This window comes from Oncorhynchus keta, chromosome 34 (assembly GCF_023373465.1).
Source record: "Oncorhynchus keta strain PuntledgeMale-10-30-2019 chromosome 34, Oket_V2, whole genome shotgun sequence".
NCBI lineage: Eukaryota > Metazoa > Chordata > Actinopteri > Salmoniformes > Salmonidae > Oncorhynchus > Oncorhynchus keta.
In genome coordinates this window covers 54,521,640-54,540,269 of record NC_068454.1, presented here as the reverse complement: position 1 = coordinate 54,540,269, position 18,630 = coordinate 54,521,640, and the positions used below count along the sequence as shown (strand labels likewise).

General features: G+C 44.8%; 1 protein-coding gene across 2 annotated transcripts in view; it reads left to right on the top strand.

Moving 5' to 3' along the window:
- LOC118367295 (nuclear factor of activated T-cells, cytoplasmic 1-like) overlaps positions 1-18,630 on the top strand; it is an 89,323-nt gene that overhangs the window by 10,068 nt on the left and 60,625 nt on the right. For both annotated transcript variants that reach the window (XM_052494101.1, XM_052494102.1), the window contains exons 4-6: positions 10,095-10,297; positions 14,181-14,353; positions 16,189-16,329. In XM_052494101.1, coding sequence (XP_052350061.1) covers positions 10,095-10,297; positions 14,181-14,353; positions 16,189-16,329 — 517 coding nt within the window. The remainder of the gene's footprint in view (positions 1-10,094; positions 10,298-14,180; positions 14,354-16,188; positions 16,330-18,630) is intronic.

Below are 18,630 nucleotides of genomic sequence, written 5' to 3'. Positions count from 1 at the left end.
TGGTTCCTGCTTCTCTCCAAAACACTCAGCATGTATTGTTAGCACTGCAGCCTGTTTTTTTTTGTTCTTCAAATAGATCTTTCCAGCACAACGTAACCTGCTGAGTTTCACTTCTGACAGCAGCTGTCGCGCCCAACAAGGTGTTATAGACATAGCCACTCAAGCTTCAGTTTCTCGCTCAAAATGAAAGTAATTACACCCATTCATTAAAACCCTTTGTGTACAACGACATAAAAAAGTGCACTGTTGACATTTTACTCCCCTGCCATCCCATGTTGCACTGAGAGACTTTGACCAACGTTCAGTGTTATAGCAGGTGAAACTGAACTTGATTTAGTTTGTGACTCAGGCCATATGTCAGTCTTTAAAGGGGTCTAAGGAGTGAATCAGGATTAGGGGATTAGCATCCTGTGTGTGTACGTGTGGGACAATTTTCCCAGGCAGGTGATGGTAATGACGAGGACAGTTACTGTCTTACTTCACAGATACTTGAGTGAAGTGAATTGAGAAGAAACTCCAACACCCTACAAGCCTGCATAAACCCTGATGAATCTCCATTGAGAGCCTCAAGCAGCGAGGCCCTTTCTTTTTCTTTTCGAGGCACGTTTTTTGATTCCTCAGAGCATATTTCATCGCCTCCTTCTCAGCTGTATTGGAGAAGGTCCAAGATCCATCCCCTCAGATGTTCTACTCCAATGCCTTTTTGTGAAGCAGTGAAGGAGAGAGGATGTGAGGAATCGAGGAAAGATGAATTGAAAGAGCCAATATCACTTGTGTCAATTTGTATTCCGTATATAGTACTGAATAAGGTATTAGCAACTGTGTGCCAGCCTATGGTGGTAATATTGCGATGGTTCCGATAAACAGAATGACAGCTGCTCTAGTGACGCGCATATTCTCACCCACTCACATTGTTCACATTTTTTACTTTTATGGAACAATGATTCAACACCTGGAATATCATTTTTGGAGTGAGTTAGAATCACTGGGAAAATAAGAATCAAGCTTCTGACTGGAAGTTTGTTGGCAGAGAACGATTAATGCTGAAGGTCAGGTAAATACTTGATACACACGCAAACACACACAGCGTTTGCAAAATGAAGACAGGATTTCATCATATCTCTCCCCTATGTGTAGGATGTGGAGGCAAATATCTCTTTCTCCTCCTCTTCTTTCTCTCTCTCTCTCTCTCTCTCTCTCTCTCTCTCTCTCTCTCTCTCTCTCTCTCTCTCTCTCTCTCTCTCTCTCTCTCTCTCTCTCTCTCTCGCTCTCTCTCTCTCTCTCTCTCTCTCTTTCTTCACTCATCCTGTGCAGTCCCCAGGGAGGCTGGATAGGGGTGATACGGCATGTTGTAGTCCCTGGGGTGCCCTGCTGTTATGAGCAATGAGTGGCAGGCGATCGGTGGGTGGTGCAATCATGGAAAATGGGTGAGTGTTTAGTGATGTGGGAGGACAGGGAGAGAGGGAGATGGAGGGAGAGAGAGAGATGTTATGAGGGCAGACAGAGAGAGGGAGATGGAGGGAGAGAGAGAGATGTTATGAGGGCAGACAGAGAGAGGGAGATGGAGGGAGAGAGAGAGATGTTATGAGGGCAGACAGAGAGAGGGAGATGGAGGGAGAGAGAGAGATGTTATGAGGGCAGACAGAGAGAGTGAGGCGGTGGAAGGGTGTAGGGAGGGCAGAGGGAGGGAGCGGCGCAGAGGAAAGAGGGAGAGAGGGAGGGCACAGGGAGTCACCACGCAGGCAGGCAGCTGGGTCTCGGCTGTGTTACCCCCAGAGAGTCTCTGCTTCCTGCTGATTAGGGCCCGGGTGGCCCTGAGGTTCGGTGGAGGGAGAGGAGGAGGGGTAGGGTGAGGTGAGACTAGTCCCAGAGCCCGTCCGATGCCTCCTCCTCCACCACCATCCTGGCCCAGGGGGCCTCCGCTTCACTGCCGATGTTGCTCCTCATGAGCCGCTCATTCCTCAAACCTCTCTCCCACACCGACATTCCCAATTCTGGCTAGACCTGCACAAACACCAGCACTGGGGTTTTGGCTCAGAGCTGGACAGGCACAACACCTATGAGTGATTGTGACATATTCCATCGCTGTGCACAACAGTTTAAAAAATAACATGGTGAAAAACACGAAGAGACACTGTGTCTCTAACCTATCAGTCAATGAAGCGTTGCAACACACGCTATGACCCCAAGAACACTGACTGAAAAACAATGTTACTCAAAAAAATGTTTGCTACCTTTACACTGCCACTGTTTCTGTCTTCATGACCACTCAATTTTCTAGCACGGAAGTCCTCCTGGAGCTCCTACATAATGAACAGAGGTGTTTTTCTTATCCCGGCTGCCAAACACACAGGCTCCCCTTTGTTTAGAAAACTTCCCTTTCTAACGGTGACATCATGCTCAGCTCCTAGCTCCGTCTCCTCCACCATACCGCTCTCCACCGGCCCCTCTTGCAAGATGAAGATGTAAATCTGGGGAGGCCCCGAGCTGCAGCCTGTTGCCACATCCCCACACTGATGTTAACCTCCAGATTACACTGTCTGCACTCTGCTCTCCGTAACCCCTCACCCCCACCGGTTTCCTTTCTGGCTCCTCGATCCAACATTCCATCATTTGTTTGCAGACCTACAGTGCAGCCCTCTCAGCCCCTCTCAGCCCCTTCTCGTGATGATGTACCACGCCTGACCCCCGCGGCCACTTTTCCACTTTACTTACTGGCTGCAGACCACAGCGCCCATTAACGGGATGGAGGGTCCTCTGCTCTACCCCAACTACCCTCCCCGGTCTCCCCCTGATGATTCACCAGGCTCCCCCTCCTCTCACCACAGTTATGTCCAACGTCTACAACACGGTTTACAAAGGCATGCTCAGGAAAAATCCTCTACCTCCCTTTACACCCCGAAGGCCACCACGTCATGATGGATGAGTTTTTCCAAAGAAAACAATATTATGATGGAATTGAATGATTGCCAAAGTGGAATTACATGGAATTATATTTGCATTGAGGGGTAGAAACCTGGGATGTTAACCTCTCGGGAAATTTCATTCAGTTTTACATTGAGACAGGAAACCATAGGAAACACATAGAAACACTCACAGGGCACACAGTGTTAGACAACACCTGTAGAGTATTAGACCCATCACACAGTGTTGTAGTAAGTACGACATATGGATAGAGTATATACTGTAATTATAATAACTGGGCCTGCAGGGCCTGCCTCACTACGACAGGCTCTCTCGTTAACTCTCCGTTTTGAAAATGAAGGCATGGCAGACAGAATGTGTCTCTCATCCGCATGAATGTGTGCTTGGCGTAACCATCTGGTAGAACTGTGTGTTACAGTACAGTACAGCAACCTTTGTCTTTTTCCTTTAGGATGACATGAAGGGCCTTAGCGTATAGATGTGCTGCCGGTCGAACATGTGCCGTTTCACCTTGACATCTATGCTGGCTGTGTAACGTCTTCAGCAACAGCTACAGTAAATGTACGTTCGCTGTAAAGACGGTCATTTATTGTGTTTTAACTCCGGTGCCACTTCTTGTTTAAAACGTGAAAGACGCCTTTGGTTCTTCCGTGCAGACTCCTGGGTTGTGTTCATCGACGAACACCGTAGTGAAACGTTTCGCAAACAGAAATGAACATTAGCATTTCTTATTGTAAAAGTTCTGATCGTACCTCCCTGTTTCATTTAATTTCGAGAGCATTTTTGTATTTTCATTTTGTCCCTACTGAACACGACCGTGTACTGCTCTACAAGGGGCAATCGTGGCTGTCCCGAGGAGCAGTTAAGGTTCCCATGAAACTGTGTTTCTGCCTCCGAGGGGCTTCCCTTACTCACAGCCTTGGTATATTGGGCAACCACTAATTACCATTGAACAGCAACTGGAAAGAATTGGACTAAATGCCTGCATTTTCACTGGTTTGAGGTGAGGACCAGAAGCCGCCAGATTTATGAGGCAAAACACTGGTTACCAGCCTTTATATCAGGGTTAGACTGAAATCATTTACACATCACTCTGCCCAAATGTAATACCCTGTACCTTGGCTAAAACGTTATGCCTACATATTTTGGTAACACGTTGTTCTTTTATTTGGAACTTGGACTTTGCTGGTCTAGGCCAGGACTTGAAACGTTGCCCTTGATTACATAACGTTGGGGGCATATATAGCCGCTTTGTCGCTTGTATAAAGAAGTGCCATTTGGGACTTTGGGAAAGCCGATACATTAAAAAGTCACATGTTGATATATGAATACTGTATGACTGTGAGGCACTGGAGAAAGATGATGATAAAGACGGTATGGAGGGAAAGAGAGCTTGGGATGAGTGTTTGAATTGGGTACGGCGAAGTCTTGCCGTGTGACTGACAGCACTTGAGAGAGGGGAGCGTGATAATGGGGAAAACCTGAGCTGCTCCCTCCTCTCCCTTCTCCCCCGCTTCCTGTCTTCTCTCCCCGCCGCTGCATGCGTCACGTGGACTTACGAGTCATGACATTTCTCCAGGCGGTGATGAAATCTCTGGGAGCTAGAAAGAGTTGGATGGGAAAGAGAGCGTTCCAGTACAGGCCCATATTCACACTCTCCCCACAGCCCAGACTGTGCTGCTATTCACCAGCAAGTCACTTTCTTAAACAAACACGTGCAAATCTTTTCTCTGTCATATTTCAACCGAGCCTGCCTCTGGAGCTTGAGCATAGCACTGACAAGTGTGAAGTCGAGTTTTTATATCAACAGTACGTAAACCAAGGTGATAAAGCACCAGCTACAAAACAAAGGGAATAAAAAACATAAAGTTCGTTAAGCTATCACTGACAGGGACACATGATTCTCAGTAAAGAGAACATAGCGAACGTGGTTTGAAAGCCCATAGGAAAAACCTCTTCGGAGCACCACCAACTCAGGGCTGAATTTTAGCAGCCGTGGTGATGGATCTGTAATGGTTCATGTGAAATGAATGGTGGAAAAGGACGGGGTGAGCTCTGGTTTCTGAGCTCAACACCCTCGCAGTTACACATCGTCAAAACCCAGACATCCCAGCTGCGTACAATTACACAATTAATGCTTCAGCTGACATGTACAAACGGTTTTATTTGAGATTCGGTCCATCCTGCATGGCACGTGTTGGAAGAGGAGATGCTGTCTAACTTGCCAGTAGATGGTGGTTAGAGGTGTAATGTAATATGGCACATGCAGTGGCAGAAGCTGGTGTAGTGTGACTGCAGCAAATTACGCTTCGATTCAAATTCGGTTTGAGATGATCTCAAAGATAAATATACTAGCCCAGCTTGACTACATTCACAGCTCAGCAAAACTCATCTGGTCAAGATTAGGCTGTGTGTCTAGACTCCTAGATGGCTGGAGACACAAATATGAAGTAGGATTCACAGGTGTGCAAAGCCTCTCTCGTTGACCCACGCTTAAACTTCACCACGGTTCCTCCACTTCGTCTTTTCTTATTGCCCTTGTGAGGATTTAAAATGAAGAAGTACATTTTGCGCTCAGCTTGTGGTTGGTGTGTGTGGACTAGGGAAGGTCACAGTAGCAGAGAGGGAAAGAGGTAGATAGGGGATAGGGGAGAGGAGGGTTGAGAAAGCACATATGGTAAATTAATTGAGGGAGAACGCCCAGGGGGGACCCTACCGCGTTCCTTTCGCTGTCGGGAAGCATCACTGAGGGTTGCTTGAACTCATTAATCACTTCCCTACCCCACCGTAGGACCCCACCGCCATCGTGCGCTACCGCAGCATTGCCGAGTGAAGGGAGAAAGAATACCCCCCAACACACATACACACACTTCACCTCTTGTGGTTTATCCATACACAGACACGTGAAGGCTGAGGCTAAGGTAATTGTTGGAGGTCACCAAGAAATTCAATATCATAGTCTACCGAGGAGCAATGTACAAAAGGGACAGAGGACACAGGCTTCGCAGAGTGGCAGCCTTTTCTTAAATCATAAAGAAATTATGCCATTTTTAACAGACCGTTTTGCGTTTTCAAACTAGTACCTCGTGCCCGGTTCCATCGGTTCCGTCGTAGCATGATGGTACAACCTTTTCCTTCCTTCTCGGTCGACTTGTCTATGTGTAAGTAACTGGTAGCATGTGGCGGCTAAGCGTAATTACCACTGGTGACACTGTAAGTAAAATATAAAAAGGCGAGCAGAGAGAGGCGTCTGCTGGTGAGGTCACCGCATGGATGAAGTGCTCTCTGGAGACACATAGACTTCAAGAAGCTCCTGACCCCAGCGTAACTCACTGATGACTAGCATGTGTGGCTAGCACACAGGTCAGGACAGATGCTGGAGACACTGTGGAGCTGTGAAGAAGAAAAAGGGGGAAAGTGAAGGAGAAAAGGAGGCTATAGCCTGCTTAACTAGTTCCTTTGATGTCTGAATCAGGGGATGATATCAAGTCGAGAAGTAGAAAACCAGATCATTTTGTAATGATTGCTGCTGTTTTGTCCATTATTGAGACCCTTGGATAGCATATGTCTAGTACTGTACTGTACTGTGTTGAGAATCACCAACAGAGAGCTACTGCATGGGCAGGCATGAGCACAACTCGATATGTCGCACCAGCCAATTATTCCTTCAGTTTGTAGATCCCCTTCACATCACTTGTTTTCACAGTCACCTGGCAAGTTTATCATCAGTTTGAGCAAAATGAACTCAGTCTTTCTTCACTGCCTCCAAAGATGCGTGCTGATTGTGTCTTCGGTTGGTAATTCCCCTTTGTGTTTGGCAGAGTGGGTTGTTACTGAGTGTCAACATGGCCAACAAGGCAGACAAAATACTGGAGATTACAACATTCCAATGACGTATTTCTCTACCTTCACTTACTTCCCAATCCCTGACCCCACTGCAAAGGCAATTATAAATCCATTCATCAGATTGTGTCATAAGGTTACATGTGGTCTGTGTTTTGTTCTATGACTCAATTCGTTAAATAAACACCGGGTCGCTTATTCCGTTTGACTCGCTGTTTTCACTCTGGCACAGCCGCGCTGAACTTCTATAAGACTGAACTTTAAGAAGGGGAGTTTGAAACGATACACTTGTACTGGGGAGATAATTGAGCAATTTGTGGGATTATTTTTCAGATGGACGTTGTTTGGTTAGGACCTGTCGAGTGTAAGTGATTTCTTGTGACGGTCTCTGATGTGGTCAAGGACCTTGCTGTGTGAAGCCATGGAGGTCTGTCCATCGTTACCCAGTGCGAAGTTTGCCTGTCGACCGTTCAGAACGGATCCCCAAGTTTTGGAGGGTCTCTAGGTTTGGAGATTTTCCAAGTCCACATTAAATGCACATACGTACTACGCACACACACACACACACACACACACACACACACACACACACACACACACACACACACACACACACACACACACACACACACACACACACACACACACACACACACACACACACACACTTGAACAAACATTGCCCGGGAGCTGGGAGGTCTAAAGATTTGGTTGCACCGGAAGTGGTCCATTGGGTTAGCAAATGGGCCTGGGTCAGGATTCTTCTCCCAAATATTTGGTAACATTCACCACATTGAGGAATGTGCACAGTTGCCATTTTCTCCCGAGGTTGAAGTATTTTCCCCCTCTCCGAATGGGTTTCAACCATCCCCCATGCTTCATTCTGCAGACAGTGTTGTTGTAGATGGTTGTAGATCAGGGCTCTCCAACCCTGTTCCTGGAGAGATACCATCCTGTAGGTTTTCGCTCCAACCCCAGTTGTAAACGAACTCGATTTAGCTCATCAACCAGCTAATTATTAGAACCAGGTGCACTAGAATAGGGTTGGAGCGAAAAACCTACAGGACGGTATCTCCAGGAACAGGGTTGCAGAGCACTGTTCCAGATGCTTGTCCTGGTTGTTTTATGGTTGTTCTATGTGTTTTTTATTGTTCTAGATGGTTGCCCTGGTTGTTTTAGATGATTCTGAACTGACAGGCATCGCCTTCTCACCTAGCTATTGTTTGGCTATTGGGGCGATTGGAGATCACACTCAGCAACGATAGTCTACTGAGTTTACTGAGTAGTACTAAGTAGTAGCCGTCTTAGCTCGATTTCCATCCCTGTTTTTTTGCTGTACTTGATTTTATTGGGGAATCTGTAGCAGCTAAAGGTGGTCCGTGAGAGGAAGAGGGGAAGTGTATAACTGTTTGAAGTGGTGGTTCCGATACAGGGGCCTCTTTCATCTCTGTGGGACACCGCCTCTGGTTCCGTTCCTGAGCTTCATAGGCCTTAATGAAAATCATAATGCATGTTCATAAATGCCCAGAGGCCAAGGGATTGTACGCTGTCAGCATGCTAGGCACAAGTATGTGAATTTTTTTAAAGGGAGTAAGCGACTTGTGATTAAGCTATCCTTTGCTTCACTGTGACCTGGTGTTTTCTTTGTGTGAAAGGCAAGCTATCCGTGTAAACGTGGATAGAGATTTTCTTCTGTATTTTGCAACCAAATAGTAAGTAGCCTGAGCTCATAGGAGGCGGAGCCCATACCCTGCGTCTGTAGTGTGAGGCAGCTTAATGTATAAGTACACCCACTGGACAGGACGCTAGTCTATCGCAGGGCCTGATCCTTAGTCAATCTCCTGTGTGCCAAGTGGAGACGCATTGGGTCCGATTTTTACAGTCTTTGGTATGACTCGGCCAGGGATCAAACTTCCATATTCCTACCTCAGGGTGCTCTATAACCACAAGCCAACTGAGTTTATAATTTATTAGGACCAAACGCAGAAGAATGTAATCAACAATGTAGAATTCGGTGGTTCATTTCTTTACTATCTTTTTACTCTTTACTACCTAGGATAGGGTAAGTAATCCTTCTCACCCCCCCCCCCCTAAAAAGATTTAGATGCACTATTGTAAAGTGGCTGTTCCACTGGATGTCTTAAGGTGTATGCACCAATTTGTAAGTCGCTCTGGATAAGAGCGTCTGCTAAATGACTTAAATGTAAATGTAATGTACTATCAAATGAGGAGAGACAAACTTGTCACACAAGTCAGAGTTATACTTAAACTAAATATTTAATCACTTATTGATAAGGGAGCAGGTCAATACTACACACACATATCAAGTGAATCGATTGAGTGCTCTACGATAATGATGGCTGGTCATGGCTGGTCGACGATTCACACTGAGAGCCCCGAGACTAAGAAATATGGACAAATCGATAAAGAGTCATGACATTTTGTTTCAATTGAGTGTGTGTCACTTTTGACCAGAATTTATATTTTCTCATAGACATTGGTATTTTGATATTGTGTGTACAAGACATTTATTGAATACATGTGGAGCTACTAATCATCTAGGATTTATTGTTCTTGAGATTTTGCTGATCACATTAAAAAGCAATTATATAAAGGATTGCATTTAAAATACTTAATACGTATTGTGCATCAGCAGAAATATTCAACATTGATTGCCAAAATACTGTTTATGATTACCCCTTATGAACTCCTTTTCTGACATGCAAATGTATGTTTACTAACTTCAGTCCATTGCCGAGGGGATAAAATCCTCATAAACATTGTGCATCATGCTCTTAGGCTGACTTTTAAATTATCATCTTGGTTTTCTATTTGGTCTCCAAAATGGTCACTTTCCATTGAGTCACTGTCGACTGCTAGCCTCTCCTTGGGCACTTTTTTTATGGCGGCTGTGAGGTTTTAATGAACAGTGAAGTGATGGGAAGCCAACCTCTCCATCAGCACTTGTGTCTGGCTGCCCAGAAGATCTCTACCCCAGACAGACTACCTCCAAAATGTCAAAACCCTCTTTAACCTTCCCCTAAAGGGATGTACATTAACAAACCGCTCCCAAATTTGAAAAACAGAAGACTCCAAGAATCTGGAAACGGGTCTCCAACCCGACCGAAAAACAAATCCGACCAAAGGGCCTATTTTCTGAAACCTCCCCCCAAACAAACTTCACTAAAAGCAATCATTAAAGGGCTTCTTAACTATCGGTACCTGATGTGGTGTTCAATCTCTGTTTCCCCAAATGACGGGTTGTTTATGAGGTGCTTTAAAACCCGGCATCGGGTCTCACCTGGATCTCTTTGTTCTCCCGCCAGCTCTACGGTTACATGGAGAGCGAGCCCCTTACCCTGCAGCTGTTCATCGGGACCGCAGACGACCGCCTCCTGCGACCGCACGCCTTCTACCAGGTCCACCGCATCACGGGCAAGACTGTCTCTACCGCCAGCCACGAGGCCCTGCAGTCCAACACCAAGGTGCTGGAGATCCCTCTGCTGCCCGAGAACAACATGCGAGCCATGTGAGTCCTTGTCTTCTCCTCTCTCTCTCTCTCTCTCTCTCTCTCTCTCTCTCTCTCTCTCTCTCTCTCTCTCTCTCTCTCTCTCTCTCTCTCTCTCTCTCTCTCTCTCTCTCTCTCAACATTCTAACAGTGTCATAAATGCATTTCATATTTCATTCTAATTTGGTTGTGTTTATGAAGGTCTTGGGTAACATTAAATCACAATAGCATTTTCATTTGTTTATGTTACTGCGGGCCAGGCTTAATCAACTAGATTCAGCTGCAGGCAGATTTGACCTTGAGCGGATGATCAGGGGACAGGAACATAATTACAAATAATATGTAGACTGCAAATTGACCGCAAGTAGCCCAAACAGATATAATATTTGACAAAAACGGAATAATTTCAAACCTTGCTTACATTTCTATACGATCATGTGTCCTTCTATTGTGTGTGGGAACACTTTGGAACGGATTTCCAAAATGATCTCTTCAATTTTGAGAGTTGTTTAACAAAAGTGTTTTGGAAACCTCAGAATCTGCTCTTTCTCATATTATATTGGAATCAAAACGTCTTCCCTGCAAACAATAAGGCACGTCTTCTTAAAACTGCTTATAACACAAGTTCTGTTTGTGATATCGGAATTCTAACCAAATTTCAACTGCCTCTGCGCTTCTAGTGTTAAAAATGGTACCATTGCAGTATTTACAATGATCACCAACAGTGTGTGTTGGACTTCAGGAAGAAAGACACCCAAAGCATGCCTAATACAGTGCAGTACATAATGTAGAGTCTAAAAGGAATAATGCCCAGGAAATCCAATAGGCCTCATTTCTGTTGGTTTTCTCCCCATTGCACCCAATCTGCCGTGTGCATAAAAATACCCAATTCTTGAAATCACTATATCCTTGTGTGCAGCTGTAAATCACTCTCCAACTCCGGATCTCCAGCAGGTCAGAAGGTTGCGCTCCGCAGGGTACCCAGGCAGCAGCTCCTGCCCCGGGGCTCTGTTCAGGTCACAATTGGTCTGCTGTCCCGAGACCCAGGACTTTCTCTCATGGAGAAGGCAGCTAAATCTCAACTCAAGCTCCATCACCACCTACTGAACTGTAGCTTTACTCTCCTCTGTGTTTCAATGGTATAACATACTTTTTTTAGAAGAACTGGTGTAGAGTGAATGGGCTTATATTAAGTTAAAGCTTATTTTAATATTTGTTTCGATATTGTGGGAGGTTACGAAGATATTTGGCAAGCACCATGAGATATCAGATCTCTTTGACTGGAAAATGAACTTATTTGGTTTAACAGAGTTGAACCGTCCATTTCCAACAATGCTATACTGCCCCTTTATAATGTATCAAATCTAGACAGGGGATACTTTGAGGAACTTCAGCCATTACACTTTACAGGGCACAATGGATAAATCTGATGTTCGAGAAAACTATTCAGATGACGTCAGGTTTCCCCTTTTGTCGTCACCGTATAAGCTAGAGCGAGAGAGCAGTGAAAGGATATTGTAGAACTGAGCCTCGGGGTTGGGGTAGAACATTGTAGGCCAGGGTAGTGTCCATTAGGTCACGCTACTGAAAACGTTTCAAAGTGTTTTCGCGACAGAAAAAGTAAATGAGCATTTCTTAGTCTAGGTAGTCCTTCCATGTTTCAGTCTGTTTTCATCCGTTTGGTGTCTAATGAACACAGCCCATGTTTTCTCTCTCTATCGACTGGCTGGAAGGCCAGGGTCTGTCTGAGGAGGGTCGGTCGCTGACGGAGTCTTTCCATTGAGCTGTTAACAGTCAGCCTGATAACACTCCGGCCAGCCCTTTGCTCTCACGCCAGCTCTCTCTCGCTCGCTCACTGTGTGGGACGTTACATAGCCGGTAGTGTAGACAACGGATGTCAGACGCCAGACACATATCAATCTATCTCTTTCTTCCCTATTGTTGCCGATAAAGTTTTATCTGTGGTTTAGTATCCACCCATTGAAATGGATAGTAGCCAGTAGCTTTATTACACAGTATGTTGTCTCTGAGAATCTAGAACATTCCGGGCTACTTCTATACTATGATTTCGAATCATGTAACATTCACTGAACAAGTAGAGTTGTTGTTGGGGGGAGAAAAAAACTATTCCACTCAACTAGTCAACATTTGTCAGTTAATTTTGATTTGACAAACAAATGTCAAGTAAACCATCAACCTGCAAATCCAGTTTTTGTTCTGTAACCGTATCCACCTTTCCCTTTCCTCCATTGCAGTCTTAATGTTTTGCAGTGACTTAATGCTTTGCTGACACTGTTCCACCACAAATGTAGGATACATCTGGCAGTGTTTTTTTTATGACCAACAGTCGCCATGCCGTCCGTACAGATCTTGACTTTGAGCTGCCTTCAACATATCATTGGTACAAGCCGTGACTGGCTGCTCCACACCATAGTTCATGAAAAGAGACACTAATGTTCATTCCAACAGTCGTTTGACAGTAAAACTGAGCATGGCGTACTACCTCTAATGTGTTTGTTTTAAAACCATAACTGCGTGACTGAACACTTACATCATGCTTGAGCCACTAAAGAAACTTGTTGTAAGTGTTCTTTAAAAAAAATAAAAAAATCTCATTCAGATTGACCAAAGTGAAGGGGAAAAATAGATTTGTATAAAACTTGACATTTAACATGTTCCAGGAATTCCACCCAAAAAGCTACAATGTAAAATTATTGAAACGCCAAGCCATATCCCATATGTATTTCTTGACTTTTTACCAGCAACATTTTGGTTTTAGTTTAATTTCTTGAAAGGCCTGTCTGAAAAGTGATGCCTTTTTCCCCTAAGAAGGAAAATCCTCCCGCAAAAAAATAAAAATAAAATAAAATAAATAAAGACAGCAAATTTAAAAAAAACAAGTCTGCAGCTAAATGTGGCATTGGTTAGTGAGGTTGAAACCGTAAATGTTTGAAATGTTAAAAGTATGAGACCCGAACAGTGCAGAGGGAGCTTTTTTTTTGGGGGGGTTATAAAGTGGCTGTAAGAATGCAGGCGGCAGCCAATGGGCTTCTCCTCTGGAAAGTGACGGTGGAGAGACCAAAGGCCTGGGCGGTGTTCATTAGGCACTAATAGACGATAAACTGAGTGAAACAGTTGCAAATAGTTTTAAAGCGTTTTCAGTTACTTGCCCTAATGAACACGACCCTGAAGATTGCTCCAGATAGCTGTATTCTGGGGCGCTAGGAATATTAAAAGTCACATAAACAAATGAATGTTGTTCTTAGAAGAAATGGGGAGTGACTCAGTAGTGTTCTGCTGGACTTCCGATATCTGTGATCTGGAACTTTAGACGAGACGTCTCTGAGTCGGAGTGCTGATCTAGGATCCGTTTTGCCTTTTAGATCATAATTAATCATATTTTATGGACAGATCCTAGATCTGCACTCTTACCTTGGGAGAGGCTTTGTGGATCTGGCCCTGGTCTCTTTGATCAAATAGGGGAAAGGGGGATACCTAGTCAATTGTACCACTGAATGCCTTCAACTGAAATGTGTCAACCGTCTTCCGCATTTAACCCAACCCCTCATTCCACGACCTGTTCCTGACAGTGAACTAACTAGTACATCTGCATTATAGATGTCTCTATGGTCTCATGATGATGACGTAATAATAACATACTGTACTTTTTTATGTTTCTGTTATATGATGACACAGTATGATGACACAGTATGATGACAGTATGATGATACAGTATATTCCATCTGTAATCTATGTCTCAATGTAGTCTGATGATCATGGTCTATAATCAACTCTGGATTCCGGAGACAAGCAGTAGCATAGTGCTCATCCAGACAGTATATCCAGACAGTATATTAGTACCAGTATGCTGACGCTAAAATGTACCCTCTCCCCTGTGTGACAGCATTGACTGTGCAGGGATTCTGAAGCTGCGGAACTCTGACATCGAGCTGCGTAAGGGCGAGACGGACATCGGGCGCAAAAACACGCGTGTGAGGATGGTGTTCCGTGTGCACATCAACCAGCCCAATGGCAGGACCATCTCCCTACAGGCCTCCTCCAACCCCATCGAGTGCTGTGAGTATACACGCACGTGTGCGTGCACACACACACACACACACACACACACACACACACACACACACACACACACACACACACACACACACACACACACACACACACACAATGACTGTTCCTTATGACCACACATATCCACAGGTGCGGCAGGGTAGCCTAGTGGTTAGAGTGTTGGACTAGTAACCGGAAGGTTGCAAATTCAAATCCCTGAGCTGACAAGGTACAAATCTGTCGTTCTACCCCTGAACAGGCAGTTCCCAGGCCGTCATTGTAAATAAGAATTTGTTCTTAACTGACTTGCCTAGTTAAATAAAGGTAAAAAAAACAACAACAACAGCATGAAAATCAGTATGATGTGGCCTTTTGGACCCAATTCAAATCTTTATATGATGAAAGCAATTTGCCAAGTTGTTGAATGCATTGTACTTTCATTGATAACTGTGAGGTCAGGCCTCTTAAAGAACAAGTTACAGGTCTGTGAGAGCCAGAAATCTTGCTTGTTTTTAGGTGACCAAATACTTATTTTCCACCATAATTTGCAAATAAATTCATTAAAAATCATACAATGTGATTTTCTGTGAAAAAAAATCTAATTTTGTCTGTCATAGTTGAAGTGTACCTATGATGAAATTACAGGTCTCTCTCATCTTTTTAAGTGGGAGAACTTGCACAATTGGTGGCTGACTAAATACTTTTTTGCCCCACTGTATGTCATATATCCCTCAGTGCATTTTATGACTCTATGCCTAACTTATTGTGGTGAGGTGACCCTATTATCAGAGGTGTATGAAGGGTCATTTGCCAGCTCTAGATCTCGTGGTGATGGAAGTGTGTATGGAAACCGCTAACTGTGTCAATCAGTTGAGTGTCTGTGCGTTTGTGTTTGGGTGTGTTTGTGTGTGAATATGTGTGAATATGTGTGTGTGTGTGTGTGTGTGTGTGTGTGTGTGTGTGTGTGTGTGTGTGTGTGTGTGTGTGTGTGTGTGTGTGTGTGTGTGTGTGTGTGTGTGTGTGTGTGTGTGTGTGTGTGTGTGTGTGTGTGTGTGTGTGTGTGTGTGTGTGTGTGTGGTCATGTCCATCCTGAGGAGATAGACTATGTGTAATGGGTGGTAGGAATGTGCTACTCTTGTACTTTCTAGTCCAAGGTTGATGATGACACATGTTTTGATTGATTACTGCATTTTTTTTTACAATGGACTGATGGATCATTATTACAGATGACTGAATGAGTCAAGTCAATTGCATAGTGATGTAATGACGGTGCATTGTGAGTCTGGCTGTGAACATGGTCTTAATAACCAAGAACCCCCGAGGTGCATTGATAAAAGCAGAGACAGGTGCTGGATAAAGTATGACTGAAGTATGACTCGTTATTTGGCTTGTTCCTCCCTGAGGGAATATGAAAAATAATGAATCTAGAAAGTAAAAAAGCTGATTGGGTCACCAGATAAATATTGTTTTGATCCATTTTTATATATTTCACATTTTAAAAAAACTAAAACCATCTGTTGTCTGAAAATCAGAAAATAGCCAGTGGTGTTAAAAAGCCATTTGAAAACTGATAAGGCGGTTGCTAAGCAACTCCTGCTGTGACATGGCAGAGTTGGGGAGGTAGTGGATCTGGAGGTCCGGGGGCGGATGGGGAGTGGGTAAGGAAAACTTGAGCAGTATAGAGTGCTGTTGTGTATGTAGTATAAAGTGTATATCCGCTCACTGTTTTATTCTTTTTTTGTCCAGCTATTGTGCCAAGTTGGATGTGAATTAACACGCTCTCCTCGTGTCTGTCTGTCTGCTTGCCTGCCTGTCTGTATCTCTGTCTGTCCCTCCTCCAGCCCAGCGCTCGGCACAGGAGCTGCCCCTGGTAGAGAAGCAGAGCCTGGACAGCTACCCCGCCACGGGGGGAAAGAAGATCCTCCTTAACGGACACAACTTTCTGCCAGACTCAAAGGTGGTGTTCGTGGAGAAGGCCCAAGGTAAATTAGGACGCAAACAGAGCAGCTACACACACTATCTCTCTCTATCGTCCTCTATATATCTTTATCTCTTTCTCTCACACTATTCCTTAATATCTCACTTTTAAGTTATCCCTCTGTCTTCCTCTCTCTCTCTCTCTCTCTCTCTCTCTCTCTCTCTCTCTCTCTCTCTCCCTTCATTGCGTTCCCTCGGTCTCCTCCCGTCAAAATAGAGCAGGGTCTGCCAGGGAGCCACATGTGGTGTGCATTAAGGAACTATATTTTTAACCGAACCGTATTTACATTTGTAGAAGTTTCCATTGCCTGTTTAGTGACGCTCGCCACAAGTTAAGGAATGAATCACAAGCGGGGCATGTGCAACGTCTCTTTCTTTCTTTGCTTCTCTCTCTCTCTCTCTCTCTCTCTCTCTCTCTCTCTCTCTCTCTCTCTCTCTCTCTCTCTCTCTCTCTCTCTCTCTCTCTCTCTCTCTCTCTCTCTCTCTCTCTCTCTCTCTCTTTCACGTCTTTCAAGTTACCTTCGTACAGATGTAGGATCTTAATTTGAGACAGTTTGCTACAACAGGAAAATAATCCTGCAGCAACCTGATTATAATTCATGGACATTTGTGTAGGGGTTGATACATTTTTTGTAAGGGAAAATCAAGTCTGAAATTTCAAAGTGGAAATTACCAACTTCAGAAGCCTTTTTAAACCTTGAATATACAAGAAGTTTGCATTTCCTGCAACAGAAGGATGATCAAATTAAGGCATGGCATCTGTACCTCTGTCCCACAATTTCTCCCCTATTATTATTTTTTCTCTCTCTCTCTCTCTCTCTCTCTCTCTCTCTCTCTCTCTCTCTCTCTCTCTCTCTCTCTCTCTCTCTCTCTCTCTCTCTCTCTCTCTCTCTCTCTCTCTCTCTCTCTATCTCACACTGCTTATCTCTCTCTCATGCTGTCACACGCACACACACACACACACACACACACACACACACACACACACACACACACACACACACACACACACACACACACACACACACACACACACACACACACACACACACACACAATGTCTCCCCTCTCCTGCAGTGTGATTTGTTATTACTTTTACATTTAATATTTTTCCCATTCGTTTCCTCTCTGTGTGGGAGTGAGAGGAGAGACGACTATGTGAAGACACTGGTGATCAAGTTTACAAACAGTCATTGCCTTGATTGGGCCCAGTGAATCAAAGGCAACTGTACTGGCCAAGTCTGGTCTGTGTAAACACACGTGATGATGGTGATGATGATGATGATCATGAGGAGATAGTGGATAGCTGTAGACGTTTTCCAAGGAAAGAGGAAAATCTGACCTTTCTTCATTATTGGTTTATATAGATATACTGTCTGTGGTGTTTTTTTGGCATTTGTTCACTGACATTTACTGCTTGTGTTTCAAAATGTTTGTGCTGTGAGAAGAGAAAGTTATATGTGAGAGGTTTTTCATAGTGTCTTCATTTATCCTCGTAGGAATGATTTGGAGTTGCTCGGCAAGCTATCGAGGAGGTGTTATTCAGACAGACGACTTATAGGTACATTCCAACTCCAGGTCAACTCAGTAGACTGGTACAAAACTGGAAGCATCAGCCCTGACACGTCATTATCTCCTGAGAGGGTTTCTGTTTTCTCCTGGGTGGCAAACTCTGGGACTCTGCAGCTGCCTTTATCAGCTCTGAGCGAGGTATTTGCTCCTGTTTTTTGGAGAGGATTTCCCCACGCCTGGTACTATTGGCCTTGGAGTCTCCCTGTCATGGAAACACCCCCTGCTGCCAAAAGTAGCCTCTCACCCCCCCCCACACACACACACTCCCGAAACCCCTTTCTCAACCCCCTTACCCCTCCACAGTTGTGTCATTGGGTCTCTCTCACCCTGACGGCTGGCTCACCCCTCAGCCCCTTAGAGCCCACTGGGGTGAGAAGAGGTAGAGATTGACTTGTTCATGTGCTGGGAGTCTCCCCATGTCTGACTAACACCACATGAAGGGGGATCCCTGAAGAGAGGGAAACCCTGTCTCGTCTAGCACCTTCTCGCCCCTTTCACCCCCTTCACCTTTCATCATCCACCCCCCTCCCCCCCCTTCTCCTTCCGCTCTCTCGTTCCCTCTCGCTCTCTCCCAGCCCTGTCCTCACTATCTTTCTCTCTCCTCGTCGGCCCGTTAAAGCGATTAGCCAGGGTGGTGTGGAGTCCTGTGCTCCAGGGATCCCCACACGGCTGCCTGCTATCGACATTTCAGTGGCTTGTTTTCCTTCTCAGTGGCGTCCAGGGAGCGAGACTTC